At 45.2% G+C, this 23,105-nt stretch overlaps 2 protein-coding genes across 3 annotated transcripts in view; one reads left to right on the top strand and one right to left on the bottom strand.

Moving 5' to 3' along the window:
• Positions 1-2,900: 2,900 nt before the first annotated feature.
• PTRH2 (peptidyl-tRNA hydrolase 2) lies at positions 2,901-6,753 on the bottom strand. 2 transcript variants are annotated; one of them, XM_032215871.1, is made up of 2 exons: positions 6,501-6,753; positions 2,901-3,777 (listed from the first exon to the last, which is right to left on the bottom strand). In XM_032215871.1, the coding sequence occupies exon 2, from the start codon at positions 3,768-3,770 to the stop codon at positions 3,252-3,254; it is 519 nt and encodes a 172-aa protein (XP_032071762.1). In that variant the 5' UTR covers positions 3,771-3,777; positions 6,501-6,753; the 3' UTR covers positions 2,901-3,251. The 2 variants fall into 2 exon arrangements, with proteins under 2 accessions (XP_032071762.1, XP_032071763.1); XM_032215872.1 differs by lacking the exon at positions 6,501-6,753 and adding an exon at positions 6,168-6,334.
• VMP1 (vacuole membrane protein 1) overlaps positions 6,741-23,105 on the top strand; it is a 142,649-nt gene continuing 126,284 nt past the window's right edge. The window contains exon 1 of the mRNA XM_032215869.1: positions 6,741-6,822. The gene's annotated coding sequence lies outside the window, so the exon portion shown is untranslated. The remainder of the gene's footprint in view (positions 6,823-23,105) is intronic.

A 23,105-nucleotide genomic window follows, 5' to 3' on the forward strand; every position in this document is an offset into this window, starting at 1 on the left:
GTGATACGTTACTAGGTAGGAAGAAAGCAGCAGAGGGCAGTGTGTGTGTGTGTGTGTGTGCTGTTTCCCTACACCTTTTTCAGAAAAGCTGGTGGTGGTCACGGAACTTTCCAACATACTACCACATCACACCACTTGGGTTGCAGTCTATTGCATCAGTTGCTTTCCAGCGTAAAAAATTCAAGCTGAGGCAGTTGCCAACGGAGCAACCGCTTGTGTTTTGAATCTGGCCTGGCCTTATTCCCCCATGAGCAAAACCAGGCTGCATTCTCAAGATACTTGGGAAGTTGAGGTCGGCAGCTCCGATTACTCTTTCTCGGAGCAACCCAAATCCTTTTGTAGAATTTACACTCGGCCAACGAGTCAGTGACAGCCAGTGGTGGTTAAGGCACCAGGCTAGAAAATGGGAGACGGTTAGTTCAAGGCCCACCGTGCCCCCTGAAAGCCAGCTGGGCGATTTTGGGCTAACAACCAGGAGACTGTGAATTGTAGTTTGTGTTAAGATGTAAAAGCCAGAATCGACTAGCCTGCTGACAGCCAGCTAGGTGACTTGAGCCTTACACACTCTAAGCCTAATCCATCTCACAGGGTTGTTGGGAGGAAAATAGGAAGTATTGTGTGTTAAATGCAGGATAAAAGTCTCATACAAGTAGTTCACTTGAGTGGCCATTCAAAGTTACGTCAATGAAAAAAGTGAGTTAAGGCCGTTTCTTTCACAAGACCATTGCAGCAGCCCCATGGTCCCGTGATCAAAATTCAGATGCTCGGCAACCGACTCATATTTATGACGGTTGCAGTGTCCAGAGGTCATGTGATCCCCTCTTGCGACCTTTGACAAGCCAAGTCGATAGGTAAGCCAGTTTCACCCGAGGACCCTGTTACTAATTTACCAACTGCAAGGGCTCACTTAACAACCGTGGCAAGAGTCGAAAAATGGGACAAAACTCACTTAACAAATATTTCACTTGGCAACAGAAATGTTGGGCTCAATTGTGGACATAAATTGAGGACTACCTGTACAGTGGTATGTCATTGTTAATTGGTTCCAGGAGGCGCAACAAGTACCAAAAAAGATGAGCACCAAACATATTTTTTCCCCCTAAGGGAATGAATCACGTCAGCTGACAGCAAGCAGTTCTAGCTTCTGCTTTGAGTACCAGGACAGAATTTTCTCCTCCAAGTGCCTTGAGTACCAAATTCAATGAGAGTCAAAGCAGTTGATCACCAAGGTACCAATGTAATTATGTCACTAAACAGTGGCCAGATTGCAGGATGTATCCCTGCCACAAATGTGACATGGACTTCGGAAGCCACATCTCAGGCTCTCCAAAGCTTTATGGCTTGGGGGAACATTTGGCATTCTTGAGATAATGTGACTGCAATCATCTGTCAGGTGGTGCAGCTGCTTCCAAACTGGATGCCCGTCGTGAGGAATTAGCCATTTGCGTAGTTGTGGGCACTGCTCCTCCTTTTTTAGACAGGAAAACAGGAGTACCCCTAGAGCAGGGATCTCCAACCTTGGCCACTTTTAAGACTTGTGGACTTCCAACTCCCAGAATTCCTCAAACCCTTAAAAGTGGCCAAGGTTGGAGACCCCTGCCCTAGAGTACAGGTAGTCCTCGGCTTAAAAACATAATGGAGCCTGCCCATCACGGTTGTCATTTGTGTTGGTCTTAAAATTGGGTTACGTAGGTGACCGACTCCAATTTACAACCTTTTTTGCAGCGGTCATTAAGTAAGTGCTGCGGTTGTTAAATGAACCAACGCTTCGCTAGGCCATCCGTGCCGAAAGATGAGTAAGTGCCGGTTTTGGGCAAAACCATAGTGAAACATCATGTAACTCCGGATCGCTGCAAATGTAAATGTGGGCTGGTGGCTAACCGACATGGCTGTGAGCACTTGTGACACACAAACTGCATTTGCACAGCACACTTACACCAGGTCAAGTCACAAACTTGCTCATTTTTTTCGTAGTGTGAACTTTTCATTACTTTTAAATCGATGGCTTAAGTGTGTTCTGCAAAGTGTCGGTGTGATTACTCCATGATTTAATGTATTGCCCAAACCCCAGAAAATAAGATTAATCTAGTAACCAGATTGTTTGTTAAACCAATACCAGTAGTCCTCGTCTTAACAACAGTTCATTTAGTGACTGTTCGAAATTACAATGGCACTGAAAAGTGACGTATGACCATTTTTCAAACTTTTGCAGCATTCCCCATGGTCATGTGATCAAAATTCACTTGGGTCAACTGATTCATATTTATGGCGGTTGCAGCATCCCAGGATTACGTGATCCCATTCACCGACCTTCTGACAAGCTATGGGGAAGACAGATTCCTTAACAACTGAGTTACTAACTTAACTGCAGTGATTCACTTAACAACTATGGCAGGAAAGGTCGTAAAATGGGGCAAAGTTAACTGAACTTTCGCTTAACAACAAAAATGTTAGGTTCGATTGTGGTCATTAGGTTGAGGATTAGCTGTAGCATCCCCGAATGCCTAACAATCAATTACATTTAAATCAATGGCTTTGTTGGGTGCTGCAGTTTTTCAAGGCCATCTTTAAGTTTGCCTAGAAGACACTTAAAACATTAAAGGATGTAAACCAGAGGTGGTATTCAGCAGGTTCTGACCAGTTCTACAGAACCGGCAGCGGAAATTTTGAGAGAACTGGTAAACACCACCTCTGACTGGCCCCGCCCCCATCTATTCTCTGCCTCCCGAGTCCCAGCTGATCCAGAGGAAATGGGGATTTTGCAGTAACCTTCCCCTGGAGCGGGGAGAAAATGGGAGATATTACAGTATTGTTCTCCTGTCATGCCCACCAAGCCACGCCCACAGAACCGGTAATAAAAATTTCTGAATCCAACCACTGATGGAAACGTGTCATTCCTGTCCATGTAATTCATTTATTTGGAAACTTTTGTAGGGATGCCTTCCTTTTCTTACTGAGCATTTTCTCCTCCGGATTCCCAAAAAGGCTCAATTCAAGAGTTCCAGAGAAATCCAAAGTAGGAGAAGAGTGTAAACTGCTTTTGTATTTGCGCAAACACAAAGCAGTTACGGGGAAGTAGAGCCTAGGTGGAGATATGTGGGACATCTGAGTGTGTGCACGTGTGTGTTAATGAAACAAAACAATCCGGGATTGCATTTGATAATTACTGTTTGAGGACGGGACTTGGGAGGGAGATGGATAGTTCTCATTTGTGTTTTATATTCACCCTTTTTACACTGTGGACTTCACATTCAGTAGAGTTTCAGGTGACCAGAAACTTTATCTATAATCTCAGCTGGTGCAGGCCCAATGCCCAAGACAGTCCGGGAGCCTGGAGCTATTTGTGTGCGGCCAGCATCCTGGATTAAGCTCACGGTGATGCCGAGCCCTTTGGCCTCGTTTAAGAGCTGAACGAGTGTCTCCTCATCGGGCGCCTTGAGGACTACCTTGGGCTGTCCACAATATTCCCATTGCTTCAGAAGTTCCGGATTTCGGTGGTGGGCTTGCTTATAGGCCGAAACGGCGGCATGGGCACATTGGGCCGCTACTTTGCCTTTGCCCATCTTCAGGTCATTCCGGACTATGATCACCATCTTGAATTCTCCGGACTCACCCATTATACTGGCTTCGTTGCCCAGCTCGTTGGCCATCATAGTCAATCTGGATTTGGCTGGCCGGAAAAGCCGAGCTCGAATGCTCCAGCCCAAGCATATTCCACAGGTGACACCAGCAATTAAGCCAAAAACCCCAGGCCTAGCCAGGTAATCCATCGCGTACCTGGAGAACAAGAAGGAAAGCTTAAGATTTCATGATCACAAACCTATTGTTCATTTAGTGAAAATTTGAAGTTGCAACAGTGATGGGAAAAAGTGACTTACGAGCGTTTTTCACATTTAAGACTGTTGCAACATCCCCAGGGTCAGGTGATCAAAATTCAGATGTTTGGCAACTGACTCATATTTATGACGGTTGCAGTGTTCTGAGGTTATTAGATTGCCTTTTACAATCTTCAGAAAAGCAAAGTCAATGGGGAAGCCTGATTCACTTAATAACCATGTTACTAACATTTAACAGATTAACAGAGTTGGAAGGGACCTTATGAGTCATCTAGTCCATTCTTCTGCCCAAGCCAGTGACCCTACACCATTTCTGACATAACAGCTGCAGTGATTCACTTAACAACTGTGGCAAGAAAGGTGGTAAAATGGGGCAAAATGTACTTATCTGTCTCGCTTAGCGATATAGATTTTGGGCTCAATTGTGGTTGTAAGTTGAGGACTTCCAGTTCATTCATTTAACTTCAAGAATACTAATAGAACATGCAATGTTGATATACTTGTTTGGCTGAACTATCTTGAAAATGCAAATGGCAATATATTGGAATTCAGCATTAAATTGATGTCCACAGAGGACAGTCACAAAATATTTACAAATATTCTAAATTCCCTGAATGTCTTTGGTTAAAACATTACATTTCATTCATGCTACTAAAGGGTTGAAGAGTAATTAATTCTGAAGGGTCTTTGATTTTTTTCATTTTAACCTGGAACTTAAAATATTCTCTATTATTATTTTTCTAATTCAGTAATTCTAAACGACAGATTGCAATTGTAGATATAGTCCTCCACTTATAAATGTTTGTTTAATGACAACTTGACACTACTGAAAAAGGGGACTCACAACTGAATGGAATAAAAGAGTTGGAAGGTACCTTGGAGGTCTTCTAGTCCAACCCGGGATTGGGCAGCCTAGAAATTTAACAAACAAACAAATAAACCCCCTGCCTAGGCAGGAAACCCTATACCGTTCCAGAGAAATGGCTATCCAAGACTTCCAGTGTTGGGGCATTCACAACTTCTGGAGGCAACTTCTGTTCCACTGGTTAATTGTTCTGTCAGGAAATTTCTCCTTAGTTCTAAGTTGCTTCTCTCCTTGATTAGTTTCCACCCATTGTTTCTTGTCCTACCCTCAGGTGCCTTGGAGAATAGCCTGAATCCCTTTTCTTTAGGGTAGCCCCTGAGATATTAGGACAGTTATGATGTTCATGGGACATGACCTTTTTTCACACTTCTGACTGTTGCAGCAGCCCCATGGTCAGGTGATTTACATTCAGTCACTTGACAAGTGATTCACATTTAAGACGGTTGCAGTCATGCGGTTTGCCATTTGCGATCCAGCTTTTGCGTTCATCTTTTGCGATGACAGGCAAAGTCAACTGGGAAACCAGCTTCACTTAACAACCGTGTTACTATTTTAAGAACTGCAGTGATTCACTTAACAAACGGAGCGAGAAAAGTCATAAAATGGGGCAAAACCCACCGAACAAATGTTTCACTTAGCCACATAAACTTAGGGCTCCATTGTGGTCGTATGTTGAGGACCACCTGTACTTTGGTTTCCTTCGCTCTTATACCTAAGCACACACCAGACTTTTCCCCTTCCTAGCGGGCATCCTGGTAGGGAGGAGGGCTGGGACTGGCTCCAAGTCACCACTTTAGTCTTGGTGGCTGTAAGGGAAGTGGGGCTTCCCCACATTGCTGCTCCCCACTGAATCCCATCCTAGTTTTCCCTGTGGGCTTTTAAGAAGGGACAGGAGATTGAAATGATATCATGTCACAACCCCCATAATCCCTTGTGGGATGCAGTCTGGGCAACTGAGTGGAGCTGAGTGTTTACTGGCCGGATGCCATTCCTGTCGCCAATGCGGAGTTTTGTTCCGCAGATATATTCTCATGGTGGCCAGAGAGAGAAATATCTGCCTCTACCTAGGATCGAACTCACAAGGCTTCCTCATTGGGAGGAGAGAGCTCCACCTCTAGGCCAACGCCCCACTCCATTTGATTGAAATGATATATAGGGCATTATTTCTCAACTATGGCCGCCTGAAGATGGGTGGACTTCAACTCCCAAAATTCCCCAGCCAGCTTTGCTGGCTGGGGAATTCTGGGAGTTGAAGTCCTCCCGCCTTCAAATGGCCATAGTTGAGAAATACTGGTATAGGCTCTCCTGCTTGAGCTGGGGGCTGACTAGAAGACCTCCAAGGTCCCTTCCAACTCTATTATTTGTATTATTAAATGCAAAAGAGCCCCTTTTTTGCATTTAAAGCGGCAAGTCGTCCCACTCCTCCGTACCTGCCCCTCCAACATCATTCCCCCCCCCTGGCCCACCTTCTTCCTCCTCCGGCTCCTCGTCGCCTCTCCGACGCCCAAGCCGACGTCACGCTCCCCCTGACGTCACAAACGGCCCAGCCAATCGCCGCGGGGCGCGTGCCGAATCCGAACGCCGGCCCTCGCGGTGGGCGGGGCGCGCGAGCGACAAGCCCGACCAATCGCCTTTCCCCTTCCCTCAGAGCGGCGCGCGGCCGCCAACCCCTGCCACCACAGACCCCCACAACACCAATTCTCCCTTGCCACAGTCAGCCGACCGAGCTGGGGCGGCCCTGATTAGGATGAAGGGGAGAAATCTGGGGTGGGGAGTCTGGGGGTTTTAAGATCTCTTACTTCTTTTTCTTCTTTTTCCCCCCCTCCTGGCTCGGTTGAAAATCCGCCTCAGCTGGTAAAAAACTGGAAGCACGGCCGGCTTCCGGCGAACCAGGCCGGAAGTGACGTCGGCACCGGCCTCGTTTTGGATGGGGCGGGGCTAAACCGCCCAGCCTTTCCCTCACTTCCGGGTTGGCCCTGGTCCAGGAGGCCGAGCCGGAGGAGGAGCCGCTTGCGGCGGCCGCGGGAGCAGCAGCAGCAGCAGCAGCAACCTCAGGAGCGGCGGCGAAGAGGTCGGACGCAGCTGAGGAACCCCCGCGTGTATGTCCATCCCTGAGCTGACGTAAGTCGCGGCCCGGGCCTGCGTGGGGAGAGCGGGCTCGGTTACGGGTGCCCAGGAGGGTCACAAAGGCGCGAATGCGCCCCCAAGAGCAGAATGAGCAGAGCCGTGAAACCGTCCCTGCTTCTCTTTCCACCCGCAGGGTCCACATCCCGGGGGCGGTCGGCTTCGGAGCGAGGGTCCTCTCCCCTCCCTGCCTGCCTGCGAGGAGCCGAAGCCCCTCCATGTGGCTCTCCCAGCAGCCGGCCAAGCTGTCCCCCCCACCTTCCCCGATCCTCTACTGCCTGTCTCTCTGCCCAGACCCCCCTCCTTGCCTCGCCCCCCGCCCCAAATTGCTCTCTGCCTCCGAACTTCAGGGTTCCGATTCAGAAAACAGCTGGAAAGGGACCTTGGAGGTCATCTAGTCCGGTGGCCTCCAACCTTTAAGCCTGGCGGACTTCAACACCCTTGAAGATTCTGGGAGTTGAAGTCCGCCAGGCTTCAAGAGGCCAAGGTTGAAGTCCCTTGCTCTATCTAGTTTGCTGCAGCAAAATCCACCCGCGATCTTGGATTATCGGAGCTCAGATGAGATGATGGGACATGTCAAAAGAATGGATGACCACCATATGCCTCACTAGTTGCTCTGCAGGGAACTAGGGCAAGGGGTCTCCAACCTTGGCAACTTTTAAGCCTGGTGGACTTCAACACCCAGAATTCCCCAGCCAGCTGGGCGTTGAAGTCCGCCAGGGTTAAAGGTGCCAAGGTTGGAGACCCCTGATCTAGCCCATCCCCCGCCTCAGTCAATAGACCCAGACAAATGTCAGTCCAGTCTCTTCTTAAAAAGCCCCAGGGATGGAGGTACCCCACAACTCCGGGACACAAAGCTGGTTCCTTCTTTTATGGCAAACCTGGTGGGTTTCAAAAGAAAAAAAAAAGCCCTTTAAGTTTGTTATGGAGCTCAAACATGGACAAGGGCGAGTGGGATAGCAGGGAAAAGGGGGAGGGGGTTTCTGTGTCCCGATGTGATGGGAAGCCAGGATTAGGGCAGAACTAGGAATGAGCTCCCTGGTTGGTGTAAAAAGAAGCAGATCCAGTGGGAAGGAAGATTCCCTGTGGTCAGGGACAAAGAGCCACCCTCACATGGGTTGGGATAATTATAGGAAAGAAATCCTTCCATCCTCCACCATTTGGTCAGAACTGGAGAAGCGAAACTTCTTAAAAGTAAAAACAAAAAATCCAGTTGCCTCTTGAAAATGCACCTTTGGGACATCCATGACCTGGATGACTTAGAATCTCTGTAAACATATGGGGGGGGGGGGACTGGTTTTGAATTTTTAAATGGTGGGATTGCCTTTTGGGAGGGAAATCTTAGCATGCCTTTCTCTCTTGCGAATCCTGCTAGCTCAAACCAGATGGTTCTGGGACCAAGTTTCTCAGTACCAAGATGTGAGCGCTGTGACCTTGTATTTAATTCTCCACCCCTAGGCTTCAGTCTCAACGAAAGCTCCTGGCTTTCACCAATTAAAAAAACATGTCCCGTTTTAATTTCATTTAGTTTAGTGTCGGCAGCCCCTAGGAAATGAGTTTAAACAGGTTCCAGAGGAAGAAGATAAGCAGCCGTGTTCTATGTTTCCCTAACAACTGAAGGTTTAGTTCAGATAGAGCAAGGGTGTCAAGCTCAAGGTCCGGAGGGGCTGGATTTGGCCCGTGGGATACTTAGATCTGGCCCGCGGGGCTGCTCTGGTACAATGAAGGACTGGCCCACGGTACTTCTGCCAGCGAAAACGGGCTCCCGAACTCCGTTTTTACTGACAGAGAGTTGCAGGAGATTGTGGCAGCCGAAAACGGAACTCAGAAGCCAGATTTTGCTGGCAGAGCTCTCAGGCCACCGCAGGTACCCCCGATAGGCGTGATGTCGAGCTGCCTTCCTGTCAAACACAACCCTGATGCGACCCTCAATGAAATCCTTTGACACCCCTGAGATACTTTCTTCCCTTCAGGATCTTCACACCAGAACATGGTTCTTTCCTTTCACTGTACTCCCTCTAGTGTCTTACGTTTTAGCAGCAATTGAGCCAAATCGATATTTTGCAACTTGCTTTCCAAGAAATCTATGTTCCTAAAAATGGGTGAGCATTGCAAGCTCGGGAGGGGTTTGTATCCAAAGTATGTTTTGATAGCGGAGGGCTAAAATGGGCATTTCAGAAGTTGCCTAATCATTTGTGATAGGCAAGATTTTGACAGTGCACAGATCTTGTACCCCTCTCTGTGTACTAACAAGTTTTGGAATTCTGAAGGATCATAATTGTAAAACTCGCTTTGTGGAGCTTTGGGAAATGGGTCAAAAGAACTAAAACGTAGTTTGAAAACTTGAGATCATGTTCTTATTTTTGGACCACAGTAAATCACACTAAATCCTCACTGATGGTTCTGCTGGTTTGAAGTATATGGCAACTGCTGGAAGTTTATGGAGTTTTAAATACTTAATTGCTCTCTAGTGTTCAAAGTCTTATTCCAGGTTGTCAAAAGTTCTGTGTCGGCATGTATTTTCATGCCAAACAAACTTCCCACATTACTTCTTTCTGAGCTTATTTCCTATTTATCGAGGTCTTTCTTTTTTTTTAAAAAAAATGTCTGCTTAGAGAATCTGAATTTTGATTGCTGCTTAGTTGTGCAGTAGAAAACTAAGATTTAGCTCAGCCCTTGTACTGGACGTAGATAAACTTTCTTGCTGATTCATGCATTGTGCTAAAGAACAAGATAATTTTTATGGGTTAAGAGTTAAGGTGGCTTAGCAGAAGACTATCAGAATAGAGCTGGAAGGGACCTTGGAGGTCTTCTAGTCCAGCCCCCTGCTCAAGCAGGAGATCCTATACTATTTCAGACAAGTGACTGTCCAGTCTGTTTTTAAAAAACCTCCAGTGATGAAACATACACTATTTCTGGTGGCAAGCTGTTCCACTGGTTAATTGCCCTCACTGTTAGGAAGTTTCTCCTTAATTCCAAGTTACTTCTCTTCTTGATTCATTTTCATCCATTGTATCTTATTTTGCTTTCTGGTGCGTTGGAAAATAAGTTAACCCCTTCTTCTTCTTTGTATTGTTGTTGTTAGTTGCAAAGTCATGTCCGACAACATTCCTCCAGGCCTTCCTGTCCTCTACCATCCTCTGAAGTCCATTTAAGACTCCATGCAGCCACCTCATTCTCTGTCATCCCCTCCATATTTTGCCCTCCATCTTTCCCAGCATTAGGCTCTTCTCCAGTGAGTCCTTCCTTCTCATTAGGTGGCCAAAGTATGTGAATTTCCTCTTCAGGTTCTGGCCTTCTAAAGAGCAGTCAGGGTTGATCCTCCTCTAGGACTGACCGGTTGGATTGCCTTGCAGTCCAAGGGACTTGCAGAAGTCTTCTCCAGGGAGTCCTTCTCATTAGGTGGCCAAAGCCTTTGAGTTTCCTCTTCAGGATCTGGCCTTCTAAAGAGCAGTCAGGGTTGATCTCCTCTAGGACTGACCGGTTGGATGGCCTTGCTGTCCAAGGGACTCAGAGGAGTCTTCTCCAGGACTACAGTTCAAAGCCTTCAATTCTTTGGTGCTCAGCCTTCCTTATGGTCCAATTTTCTCTTCTTTCTGGTGCCCCCTCAAATAGTGGAATACTGCTATCATGTCACCCCTAGTCCTTCTTTTCTCTAGACTAGCTAAACCCAAATCCTGCAACCGTTCTTCATATGTTTTAATCTCCAGGCTTCTAATCATCTTAGTTGCTCTTCTCTGCACTTTTCCCAAAGTCTCAACATCTTTTTTTGTAATGTGATCAAAACTGAATGCAGTATTCCACTTACTAAGCCTTACTAAGGCTTTATAAAGTTGTACTACCTCTCTACATCTCAACCTTTGGTAACCATTTCATTGTTCTCTGAATTGTACCACCAGAATTCAGTGGTGCATTTTTTTTCTCATCCTGGGGATAACAGTATCCTCCTCCTCCTCCTGTTAAGAACTAAAAGAAATGATCCTACCCACTCCACTCCATCACTGAATCAGTCAGACTACAGCCGAGGTGGTATTCTACCAATTCGGAACGGTTCGCCCGAACCAGTAATAGAAATTGCGGGTGGCCCTACCCACCTGCCCCGGCTCTACGGCATCCCATTTAGGCCATTTTTTTTTTCACCAAAGCACATGCCTGCCCGCTCACTTTTGCGATCTGGTAGGGAAGGTAAGTGAATACCACTTCTGGACTGCAGGTCGTCCTTCTTTGACGTACGACCACAATTGAGCCCAGCTTTTCGTTGGCTAAGCAAGATGACTTTAAGTGACCTTTGCCCCATTTTATGACCTTTTTTGCCACGGCTGCTAAGTGAGTCGCTGCAGTTGTTAAGTTAGTAACACATGAAAAGTGAATCTGGCTTCCCTATTGACTTTGCTTGTCCGAACCACTTGCCAAAGGGAATCATGTGACCAAGCAGATGTTGCAACGGTAGTAAAGTGTGAAAAACAATCATAAGTCACTTTTTTTCAGTTGTGTGGTAACTTTGAACGGTCACTAAACTAGCTGTTGTAAGTCAAGGTCTACCTATAATAGATCTGTCCAGAACCAGGAGTAATATGAACTCAACTGTAATTTGTCTATCTTCCTTTATAGCTTAGTGTTATATATTAATCCACTGGTAGTTATTTGTTAAACCTTGTCCTAGAACACAGTTCCAGGCAAACATCTGTGCATCTGGCCAATGCATCAACACAACTTTTTTCATCCTGCTGTTATGGGAACATTTAGCATTTAAAGTACTTAAGTGTACAAGATGAGGTTAATAACACCCTTAAAAGTAACAGCAATGATTCTGATAGCACCAGCAATAGCACTTAGGCTTATATACTGCTTCATAGTGCTTTCACAGCCTTTTCTAAGCGGTTTACAGAGTCAGCATATTGCCCCCTATAATATGGGTCCTCATTTTACCGACCTTGGAAGGATGGAAGGCTGAGTCAACCGTGAGCTGGTCAGGATCGAACTCCTAGCTGTGGGCAGAGAGTTTGCCTGAAATTGTTGGGGTTCCAAATAGCATCCAAAATAAATCCGAGTCCGAGGCAAAGGATTCCTCAAAGTTCCTATTTATTAAGAGAGCCATGTTGGCACATCTGGGAAAACCTGAATCTGAAAACTTCCCGGTTTTCCCCACTCAGTTGAAAGTTCAAGATCTTGCCCTTACACCCACAAGTCCATCACATGATCCAATCTTCCACTGGCAGTTCCACCCATCCAGTTCCGGTCAGGTGCAGAGGTTCAAAAACAAAGGATGACCTTGATTTTCTAGAAAGAATTTTGTTATGGCTACATATCATCTAACTCCATACAATTCCCCCTTCCCATTTTCCCACAATAGGAAAGGCATAGTAGAATAATAGAAAGTGTGGCAGGTCTGAGGTCCAAAAGAAAAGATGGCTGCATGCCTGACAGAAATAATAATAGCACTTAAACTTAAATAGTGCTTCATAGTGGTTTTACAGCCCTCCCTAAGCGGTTTGCAGAGTCAGCCTCTTGTCCCCAACAATCTGGTTCCTGATTTTACCCACCTTGGAAGGATGGAAGGCTGAGTCAACCTTGAGCCAGTGAGGTTTGAACTGCCGAACTGCAGCTAGCAGTCAGTTGAAGTATCCTGCAGTAGTGCACTCTAACCACTGCGCCACCTCAGCTCTCGGCTGATAGTGGTGATGCGCTCGGAAATTAGCTAATGTCAGGAGCGAAAGACCAGAGTCATGGGTGAAGGGTTCAAATTAACTGATTTATTACTAAAAGGTTATACACTGGAATCTTTTCAACTAATGGTTAGCACTTGGATAGAGTTAGATGGCGGTCAATGGCAGTCAAGAAGGGGTTGGACTGATTTCATTTGTGGCTACTTAGTTTAGGTTTAGGTTTATTGGATTTATATGCTGCCCTTCTCCCAAGGACTCCGGGTGGCGTACAACATAAAAGAAAACACATATTACAAAAATTAAAAAGGACATTAAATAAAGTATCCAAAAAAAAAAAAAAACCCAATTGATATTTACAATAAAAATGTAAAAATTAAATTAAAATTAACAACCGAATTAATCCTATATTTTATTCTAGACTTTATTCACAGCCCCCTTAGTGATTCTAGACTGGTTCTCCTTTTCACCCCTCTCTGCCATTCCTTCTCCTGCAACCCAAGACATTAAAATAGCCAAAATCGGCTCGGACGTATAAAGAGACATGTGCACTAACATGCACTAATTTTCAGCTCTTAAAGAATTGCTCCTAAGTGTTAAATGATCTTATATAAGGGCTTGCCATTTAAAGAGAGAAAACTCATCCTGCTATTATGAAAACAGTTTGGGCCAAATCTTTGTTGATTTTACACACAGTGTAAACCATCAAATGAGAGGATGTAAGCTATGTTTGTGTCCTCATTTGACTTCTGTTAACCATATTGGTTAATATGAAGAAATATTTCAAAAGATAATTTCAGGCAGACCTTGACTTACGACCACAATCTCTGTTGCTAAGTGAGACAGTTGTTTGCTGCCCTGTTTCACCTCCTTTCTTGACACAGCTGGTGAATCATTGCGGTTTTTAAGTGAGTAACCCCGGTTGTTAAGTGAATCCGGCTTCCCCCATTGACTTTGCTTGTCAGAAGATCACAAAAGGGGATCGCGTGACCCCCGGGACACTGCGACTGTCATAAATAGGAGTCATTTTGCCAAGCATCTGAATGTAAATCACATGACCACAGTCATAAGTGTGAACAAGGTGATAGCTGTGAAAAACGGTCATAAGTCACATTTCTCAGTGCCAAAGTAACTTTGAATGGTCACTAAACAAACTGTTCTAAGTCAAAGACTATCGTTACTAATTGTTAAGTGATTTGGGTCCGATTTCTTTTTCACATGAAAATTGAAATCCAAGAAGTCTGCAGGATTTATTTTGGAGAAAGCATGCATCAGATTGCACTGTTCAACTAAAATTCTTCTGCCACAGGCATCTGGATAAGTCAGCTCAAAGCCACCATTATTCCTAGCAGAACAGATATAGAATAGAATAGTATTCTTTTATTGGTCAAGTGTGATTGGACACACAAGGCATTTGTCTTTGGTGCATAGGCTCTCAGTGTACGTAAGGAGAATAAAATACATTCATCAAGAATCCTAAGGTACAACACTTAATGATAGTCATAGGGTACAAATAAGCAATCAGGAAACAATCAATATCAATATAAATCGTAAGGATACAAGCCACAAAATTACAGTCCTGCAGTCATAAGTGGGAGGAAATGGGTGATAGGAACGATGAGAAGACTAATAGTAATAGTAATACAGCCTTAGTGAATAGTTTGACAGTGGTGAGGGAATTATTTGTTTAGCAGAGTGATGGCATTCGGGGGAAAACTGTTCTTGTGTCTAGTTGTCTTGGTTTGCAGTGCTCTAGAGCATCGTTTTAAGGGTAGGAGTTGAAACAATTTATGTCCAGGATGCGAGGGGTCTGTAGATATTTTCACAGCCCTCTTCTTGACTCCTGCAGTGCACAGGTCCTCAATGGAAGGCAAGTTGGCAGCCATTGTTTTTTCTGCAGTTCTAATTATCTGTTGAAGTCTGTGTCTGTCTTGTTGTGTTGCAGAGCCAAACCAGACAGTTATAGAGGAGCAGATGACAGACTCAATGATTCCTCTGTAGAACTGTATCAGCAGCTCCTCAGTGGAAATGCTAAAACTCCCAACATCCGTTGTAGCTGAGAATGATATGGCTTGTAACCTACCTCTCAAGGGCCTTGTGATAAGAAATAATTTATTTCAAAGTGAGTCCGTAAGGTTCTCATTCCTCCACAAGGGATATGAAATGTTCCCAGACTAATCCATTTCTGAGCATCGCATTAGCCTCCTTTTTGAGGTTTATTTACATTTGGTTTTTCTTTAATAATATGTTCCTAAGCCAAAAGTAAGTACAGGTAGTCCTTGAGTTATGACCATCATGGAACCTGCCCTTTGCAAGTCGTAAAACAGGTCACTCACATGCCCAACTGGATTTTATGATTTATTTATCATATTTTTCAGACCGTAAGACGCACCAAAGTATAAGATGCACCATGATTTTGAAGAGGTATATTTTTTTAAAAAAGGTTTTGCACTCTGCAGGCCTCCCAAATCCTCTGCATGTCTCGTTTTGTGAAAAAAAAAGGGGGGGGGGGCATGCAGAAACTTTGGGAGGCTTGTAGAGTGCTCCTATGGGTTGGGGGGAGCAAAAACAGCCAATTTTCTTGTCGCTTTTGCCCTCCCCAGCCTTCAGCAGCACTTTGCAAGCCTCTCAAACCCTCCACATGTCCATTTTTGCAAAGGGGGCAGGGTTTTGGTAGGCCAAAAATGCTGTATTCAGTGTATAAGCCGCACCCAGATTTTCACCCTCTTTTTTATACTCCAAAAATATTTATTTATTTGTGGTGGTTTTAAGTGTGCATTTGGCAGTTGTTAAGTGAACCCACTGTTTACTATGGCAGAGTTTTGCTGAAAACTGGAGATAAGTTCTGATTTTGTGAAATTGAGTCCCCTTTGACAAAGTGACAAAATTAGTGGACTACAGGAATGCCGTCGATATAGTTTACTTGGACTTCAGTAAGGAATTTGATAAGGTAGACTATAACCTACTACTAGATAAAGTAGAAGAATGTGGGTTGGACAGCATCACCACCAGATGGATTCGTAACTGGCTGACCAACTCTGGCAAGATAGATGGCAAAATGGGGCAAGCTACACTTAACACGTCTCAGCAATTGGGCACAATTGTGGTCGTAAGTCGAGGACTCCCTTTACCCAGAAAGTAAGGAATTGTGCAGATGTCGTGTCTATTAAATCAGGTATGTTTTGTTTTTAACCTTTCCCGATCTGAGGCTGTCCCATTAATTCTGCTGTTGCTTTATGGATTGGTGCAAGGGAATGTAGCAGATCAAGTTGTGATCTTCGACTTGTGAGGAAATGGATCCCGCAAGCTAAGTTTAGCTCCTCTTGGGAACGGAGAGAGAGAAAAATAGCTTCCCCGGCTTAAAGCAGCATTTCTGCAAGCTGCAAATTGGGAATTTCTCTTGCGTTTCTTTCTGAGAAGCGGCTGATGGACATAAATGCCAGTATTTAACTCAACTTACAACCCTTTAATGATCGTCCAGAGTTGCAACGGAACTGACGAAAGTAACTGGCCGTTTTTCACACTGCTGGGAGTTCGCAGGGGTTCTGTCAGCCTGTCCATCCGGGGCTGCCAATCAGGCGGGCCACTCACCGCCCTCAGTCTTGCTGTTCCTCACCTGCTTCGGGTGTTCCCATCCATCTTCCCCTCCTTGTGGCTCTGCGGCAAATCAATACAATAATAATACAATAGCAGAGTTGGAAGGGATCTTGGAGGTCTTCTAGTCCAACCCGCTGCCTAGGCAGGAAACCCTATACCGTTCCAGACAAATGGCTATCCAACATCTTCTTAAAGACTTCCAGTGTGGGGCATTCACAACTTCTGGAGGCAACTTCTGTTCCACTGATTAATTCTTCTAACTGTCAGGACATTTCTCCTCAGTTCTAAGTTGCTTCTCTCCTTGAGTAGTTTCCACCCATTGCTTCTTGTTCTACCCTCAGGTGCCTTGGAGAATAGTTTGACTCCCTCTGGTAGATAAGATGATGGATGGATGGATGGATGCAGATTGAGAGAGAGAGAGGTACTGATAGAGAGATAGATGGTAGGTAGGTAGGTAGGTAGGTAGGTAGGTAGGTAGGTAGGTAGGTAGGTAGGTAGGTAGGTAGGTAGATAGATAGATAGATAGATAGATAGATAGATAGATAGATAGATAGATATTGAGAGAGAGAGAGAGATAGGTACTGATAGACAGATACTGATAGATACGGATTAAGAGAGAGAGATAGGTACTGATAGAGAGAGAGAGAGATAGAAGATAGATATTGAGAGAGAGAGAGATAGGTACTGATAGATAGATAGAGAGAGAGAGAGAGAGAGAGAGATACTGATAGATATAGATATGGATTAAGAGAGAGAGAGATAGGTACTGATAGACAGATAGGTATTGATAGATATACACAGAGATAGGCAGATAAATACAGATTGAGAGAGAGAGAGAGATAGGTACTGATAGATACAGATTAAGAGAGAGAGAGATAGGTACTGATTGATAGACAGACAGATAGATATGGGAGGGTGAGAGAGAGCGATAGCTGGTTCTTGAGTCCTTTGGTGTGTCTGAATGGCAAAACTCCTGGGACAGTTGCTGTTGGGAAGCCAGGACCACCTGTTGCCTCAGGAGGCACCTAAGGACACACGGCTTCCCCCTTTCAGAGCTTTGGGCCAGGATCAGGGTTTGCATTGCACAAGGCCAGAGAGCTCCGTCTTCTCTGCCTCATCCCAGAACAGGCACAGGGGGTTGAATACATGACTTTAAAGCGGCCTGCGTATTTTGGGCTCTCTGCGTTTCTTTCTTTGTCACATTTATCTGGCTAGGTAGTCCTTGACTTACAACTGTCGCAGAACTTTCCCATCTTCGCAGCAGTTGTAAAGAGGTGGCCACAGTAGTAAGCGTAGTAAGCCCTGTTTTTTGGCAAAACCGCCATAAAATAGAATCATGTGACTATGGGTCATTCCAAATAGCCACAAATGCCACCTGGGTTGTCAAACATCCCAGATTTGGTCATGTGCCTATTGATGTTGTTAGTTGCGAAGCCGTGTTCGACCCATCGCGACCCCATAGACAACGTTCCCCCAGGCCTTCCTGTCCTCTACCATCCTCCGGAGTCCATTTAAGCTCACGCCTTCTGCTTCGATGACTCCATCCAGCCACCTATTCTCTGTCATCCCCTTCTTCTTTTGCCCTCCATCTTTCCCAGAATGAGGCTCTTCCTTCTCATTAGGTAGCCAAAGCATTTGAGTCTCCTCTTCAGGATCTGGCCTTCTAAAGAGCAGTCAGGGTGGATCTCCTCTAGGACTGAACAGTTGGATGGCCTTGCAGTCCAAGGGACTCAATGCAGGAGTCTTCTCCAGCACCAGAGTTCAAAGGCCTCCATTCTTTGGTTCTCAGCCTTCCTTATGGTCCAACCTTCACAGCCATCCATTGCAACTGGGGAAACCACAGCCTTGACTAGACACACTTTTGTTGGCAAAGTAATGTCTCTGCTTTTTAGGATGCTGTCTAACTTTGCCATCGCTTTCCTCCCCAGGAGCAAGTGTCTTAATTTCTTGGCTGCAGTCCCCATCTGCGGTGACCTTGGAGCCCAGGAAAGTAAAATCTGTAACTACCTCCATTTCTTCCCCATCTATTTGCCAGGAATTGAGAGGGCCGGATGCCATGATCTTTGTTTTCTTAATGTTGAGTTGCAAGCCAGATTTTTGTACTTTCCTTCTTCATGTGCCTATGGGGGTCCCCCCAAACATTGCAACTTTAAATCCAGGTTGTAAGTAAACCCCCCAAGGTAGATCTGTTGTAACGTTGAGTGGTCGCTAAGTGACCGGTCGTAAGTTGAAGACTATCTGCAGAAATCTGCAAGAACATATTAAAAACGATGAAGCATAAATTGTGAAAGGGAATGAATGTGTCGTGATGATTGAGGCTGGGGGGGAGGGGGGAGGGAAGATTCACAGGCCTGTTGGGAAAAACACACATTTTGAAGGATTCCCCAAAAGTTACTGGATTTGCAGATAGCCTTTGGCTTATGGGCACATTGGACACTGGGATTCCCATTGCTAAGCAAGGTGATTGTTTATGTGAGATTTTCTGTCCTTTTATGCCACAATTATTAAGTGAATCGCTGCAGCCATTAAGCAAATCGTGCAGTCGTTAAGCGAATCCAACTTCCCCCATTGATTTTGCCTATGGGAAGCTGGTCGTGAAGTTGCAAATGGTGATTCCATGACCTGGGATCGCTTACAACCGTCATAAATGCATGCTGGCTGCCGAGCGCCTGCATTTTGATCGCGTGACTATGGGGAAAATGCGGTGAGGTCGTAAGTGCGAGGACCCGTCATTTTTTTCAGTGCCCTTGTAGCTTGGAACAGATACTAAACAGATGGTTGCGGGTTGAAGACAGCCTGAAAGGGGAAACTTTTCGGCATAGAGCACCAAGAAGGGAGACCGTGCGCTCGTCTGGTCGGCAATCCAAAAGAGGAGCTGCCCCGGGTGCATGCGCGTGGCCAAAAATGAACTTCTGGTTCTGCCCATCGGCCAGCTAGTCTTCTGGTTTCTGGTGCTCATGCGTGCACCACGATCAGCCGGACGGCGCGCATGCTCACACAGGACAACAGAAGACCAGCTCTTGCAGTTTCCGGCACTGCCACTCGCAGGAAGGGTAGCTGATCATTGCGCACGCATGCGCACCAGAAAGTCAGAAGAGGAACAGGCAATGCCACAGGTGCCAGGTGCCATGGCTCCCTGTGTCACAGGTTTGCCATCACGAGTATAGGGACTTCAGCTTCATTGTATGAGACTATTTTGGTGTCAGCTACCTTGTTTTTTTTGGCAAGGACTCAAGGCCCTGCCCTCTCAGGTGAGCTGGGTGGCAACCCAGAGGAGGGAGTTTCCCAAATCGCCTTCCTGATTCAAGGCATTTGTCTCCTCAGCCTTTTGATATTTCTGGATTACATTTTTAATTGCCGGTGGTCATTACTCATTCTTTAAAAATCATCCTGATGGTTGACTGGTGTGTTTAGAAAAGTTGTTTTTAAAATAATAAATTATTAAATCAAATTATCAGATCCATACGCCATCCATCGAAGGCAACCTTGAATGGCTTACAGCAAGATTCAGGTACTCCTCGGCTTACCAACACAATTGAGCCCAACATTTCCGTCGCTTGGCGAGACAGTTGCTAAGTGAGTCTTGCCCCATTTTATGACGTTTCTGGCCACAGTGGTTAAGTGAATCACTGCTGTTAAGTTAGTAACACGGTTGTTAAGTGATTCTGGCTTTCCCACTGACTTTGCTTGTCAGACAGTCGTAAAAGGGGATCATATGACCTTAGGACACTGTAACTATCATAAATACATGCCAGCTGCCAAACATCTGGATTTTGATCACATAACCAGGGGGATGCTACAGTGGTGGTAAATGTGGAAAAAGACCATAAAATTTCTAGATATGCTAGAAGCCTAACAGGATTCCTGTTTGTATAACCACTGTAGTAAGAAACCTCGTAAAATGGGGCAAAACTCAACAGCTGTCTTGCTTAGCAATGGAAATGTTGTATATATATTTGTTTTCATAGATTTTCACAGGTGTAGGTATGCTGGTCTTGTTGTATTCGGGTCTTTTCCCGTGTAACATTGAGATTGTCTTGGGAACATTTCAGCGAGGTCTCACTCGAAACCCAGTACGTATGTACATACATACATACATACATACATACATACATACATACATGTATTGTGTCACAACCCCTGGTATGCCCAAATATGGGAGGGAGCATACTGCTTCCCTTTTCTGTCTATCAGCTCATCCTAGGAGCCATCCAGGCAGAAAGCCATTTTTTAATGTTGCCTTTGTTACATTTGTGTTGCCTTTATTTATTTATCAGCACAAATGCAACACAAACACATACACACACATGCACACACACACACACACACACACGTTAGATATCTGTGCTTCACAACGAAACTATGTGATCGGGCTATGTAGGAGAAACTCAGTTCACAATCAGTTGGCCCAGTGGTGGTCGGTGATTGAAACACATAAGGGAATTTCGCTCCTGCCATCTTGAGTCCAGAGGCAGTTCCATAGGTCGAAAGCGAAGACATTTTGGTGGGGTACCTACATTTAGTACTGTAAGGAGCCTCAGATCGCTCCTGAGTGCAGAAGTGGAACATCTGCCAGTTTGAACTGAGGTAACAGAATGTGAGGCAACTGGCAGTTGGAACAGAGTTCGTTTCAGGTGGGGAGGGGGAGTAGAACTCCTTAGCAGCAGAGCATGTTAATTACTGTAAGAAATACTAATGATCTGATGGTCATTTCGAAAAATCCTTTCTTAGTGAGCACCTAGAAGCCAAGAGGAACCACGTGTAAAATTTCAAGTTTGTGGGCTTTACGGTTATGGAGATTTCGTGATGAGTGAGTGGTAGTTGGCATACACACACACACACACAAATACATACTTGTCTTATATAGATAGATAGGTAGGTAGGTAGGTAGGTAGGTAGGTAGGTAGGTAGGTAGGTAGGTAGGTAGGTAGATAGATAGATAGATAGATAGATAGATAGATAGATAGATAGATAGATAGATAGATAGATAGATAGATAGATAGCTTTCCTGTTCTGTTGGTGGAGATAAAAGTAGGACTATGATGAAGGATTTAGACTGTATTCCCTTGTTAGCAAAGTAATTTTCTCTTATGCAATTCTACCCCCAGTTGGAAATGCCCATCCAAGTTGTCCTAATTATTCTTCTAATTTTGGATTTAATTGAAAATCTCTTTCTGGGTGTTGGCAGCATTAAAAATATACCATCTTTTTTTTTAAAAAACAAAAAATATTTTTAATCTTTCCACATGATCTCAGGCTTTGTCTTCACCTTGTAAAACTTCCCACTTCTCTTTTTTCCACCATTAGAAAAGCTGCTCTTGCTTCAAGACATAATAATAAAAGGAAGCTCCCGTGGTTTTTGTTGTTGTTGTTGTTGTTGAAATGAAAATGTAATTTGGTTGCTAGGAGGTTTTGATGGGTCTTCGCCCCACCCCTCCCTCGGTCACAAAAGGGGAGGAAGAGTAATAGAATAAAGCAGAGTTGGAAGGGACCTTGGAGGCCTTCTAGTCCAACCTCCTTCTCAAGCAGGAGACCCCATACCAGTGGGGGCTAACCATTTTGGCATCGAGCGCTGACATGGGAGTGTGCCAGCCGCTCTCTCCTGGGTTCCGTTGCATGCATGTGCGCCACCAGCTGGTCTTTGTGCATGCGCGTGATAGAACTTGAAGAGGGTTGTGGGCCCCACGCCAGTGGTGGGATTCAGCCAGTTCGCACCTATTTGGGAGAACCGGTTGGTAACTTTCTAAGCAGTTGGGAGAACCGGTTGTTGGAAGAAATCTCCTTTTGGTTTTTTTCCACTTTACAGGGCTAATCCTGTAAGGAAGGCAGGAAGGAAACATTCTGGTGCTGTTTCTAGCCTCATCTTTATTGTCCTGCTTACAGAAACTGCCTCTCTGGTTAACCCTCATTACATTGTAACAGCTAAGGTGAAGCGCCCATCAACGTGAATGATGTTGAGTTGGCCACGCCCACCCAGTAACATGACCACCAAGCCACGCCTACCCATCTGGTCATTAGGGCAGAGAACCGGTTGTTAAACTATTTGAATCCCACCACTGCCTCACGTGCATTCACGCTGTCGATAATTGCACTTCCGGGTTCCGACTTGCACACACGTGAAGATCAAATGGCTGGCGCGCATGTGCGCAACGGATCCCGGAAGAGGCCAGCTGGCCGCCCGCACACACGCATGGGACCAGCTGGTCTTCGCGCATGCACACAACGGAACCCGAAAGTGCAGCTGGTGACGGTGCAGGCACCCACAGAGAGGGCCCTGGATGCCACAGGTTCGCCATCACGGCCCTATACCCTTTCCGACAAAATGGTTGTCCAACCTCTTCTTAAAGAACCTCCACACCAACAGACACAATGGGTGTTTGGTGTTTCATTCTTAAGTGTCGCTTTTAAGATGGCCCACGTTTTGACAAGGATTGGAAAGAAGTGCTTCATTTATTTATCATCTTCTTCTTTTGCCGTATCTGTCATTGGACGTTGGCGATCCTATTTTTATCAACAGCCGCATGAAAAAGTACTGCTGAGTTGCATCCAAACCGGTCCCTTAGATTTTCCCAGGGCCTTGATTTTGACACCCCTATCGTAGATCCAACCAATGTCATAAACAGATTGTCAGGATGTGTTACACAACATTTGTTTGAAATTCCCTTTCCCGTAATCGGAACCTTTTGGGGTAGGTGTGATACAAAACAAACTCTATTTCAGTTTTCCAAGCGTCTTCAGAAAGCAATATATAGCCTCTGACTCATTTGCACCCCCCCACCCCGTGAAACCTTAACCTTAACCCCCACCCTCTCATTTCTCCATTAAGAAAAGTCTAGTCCATTTATAAACTCCACCATTAACTGAAAGGCAGTGTCCTGGAGCACACACTAACTAGATTTATATTGCATTAAATCACACCCTGACTTGTTTAGCTAATGCACTGTGTCTACTTAAGCAACAGGGCTCGTAAGCTATAATTTAAGCTTAGTGTGTTGCATGAAGGCAACTAATTACATTTTA

Source organism: Thamnophis elegans, chromosome 4 (genome assembly GCF_009769535.1).
Source record: "Thamnophis elegans isolate rThaEle1 chromosome 4, rThaEle1.pri, whole genome shotgun sequence".
Classification (NCBI taxonomy): domain Eukaryota; kingdom Metazoa; phylum Chordata; class Lepidosauria; order Squamata; family Colubridae; genus Thamnophis; species Thamnophis elegans.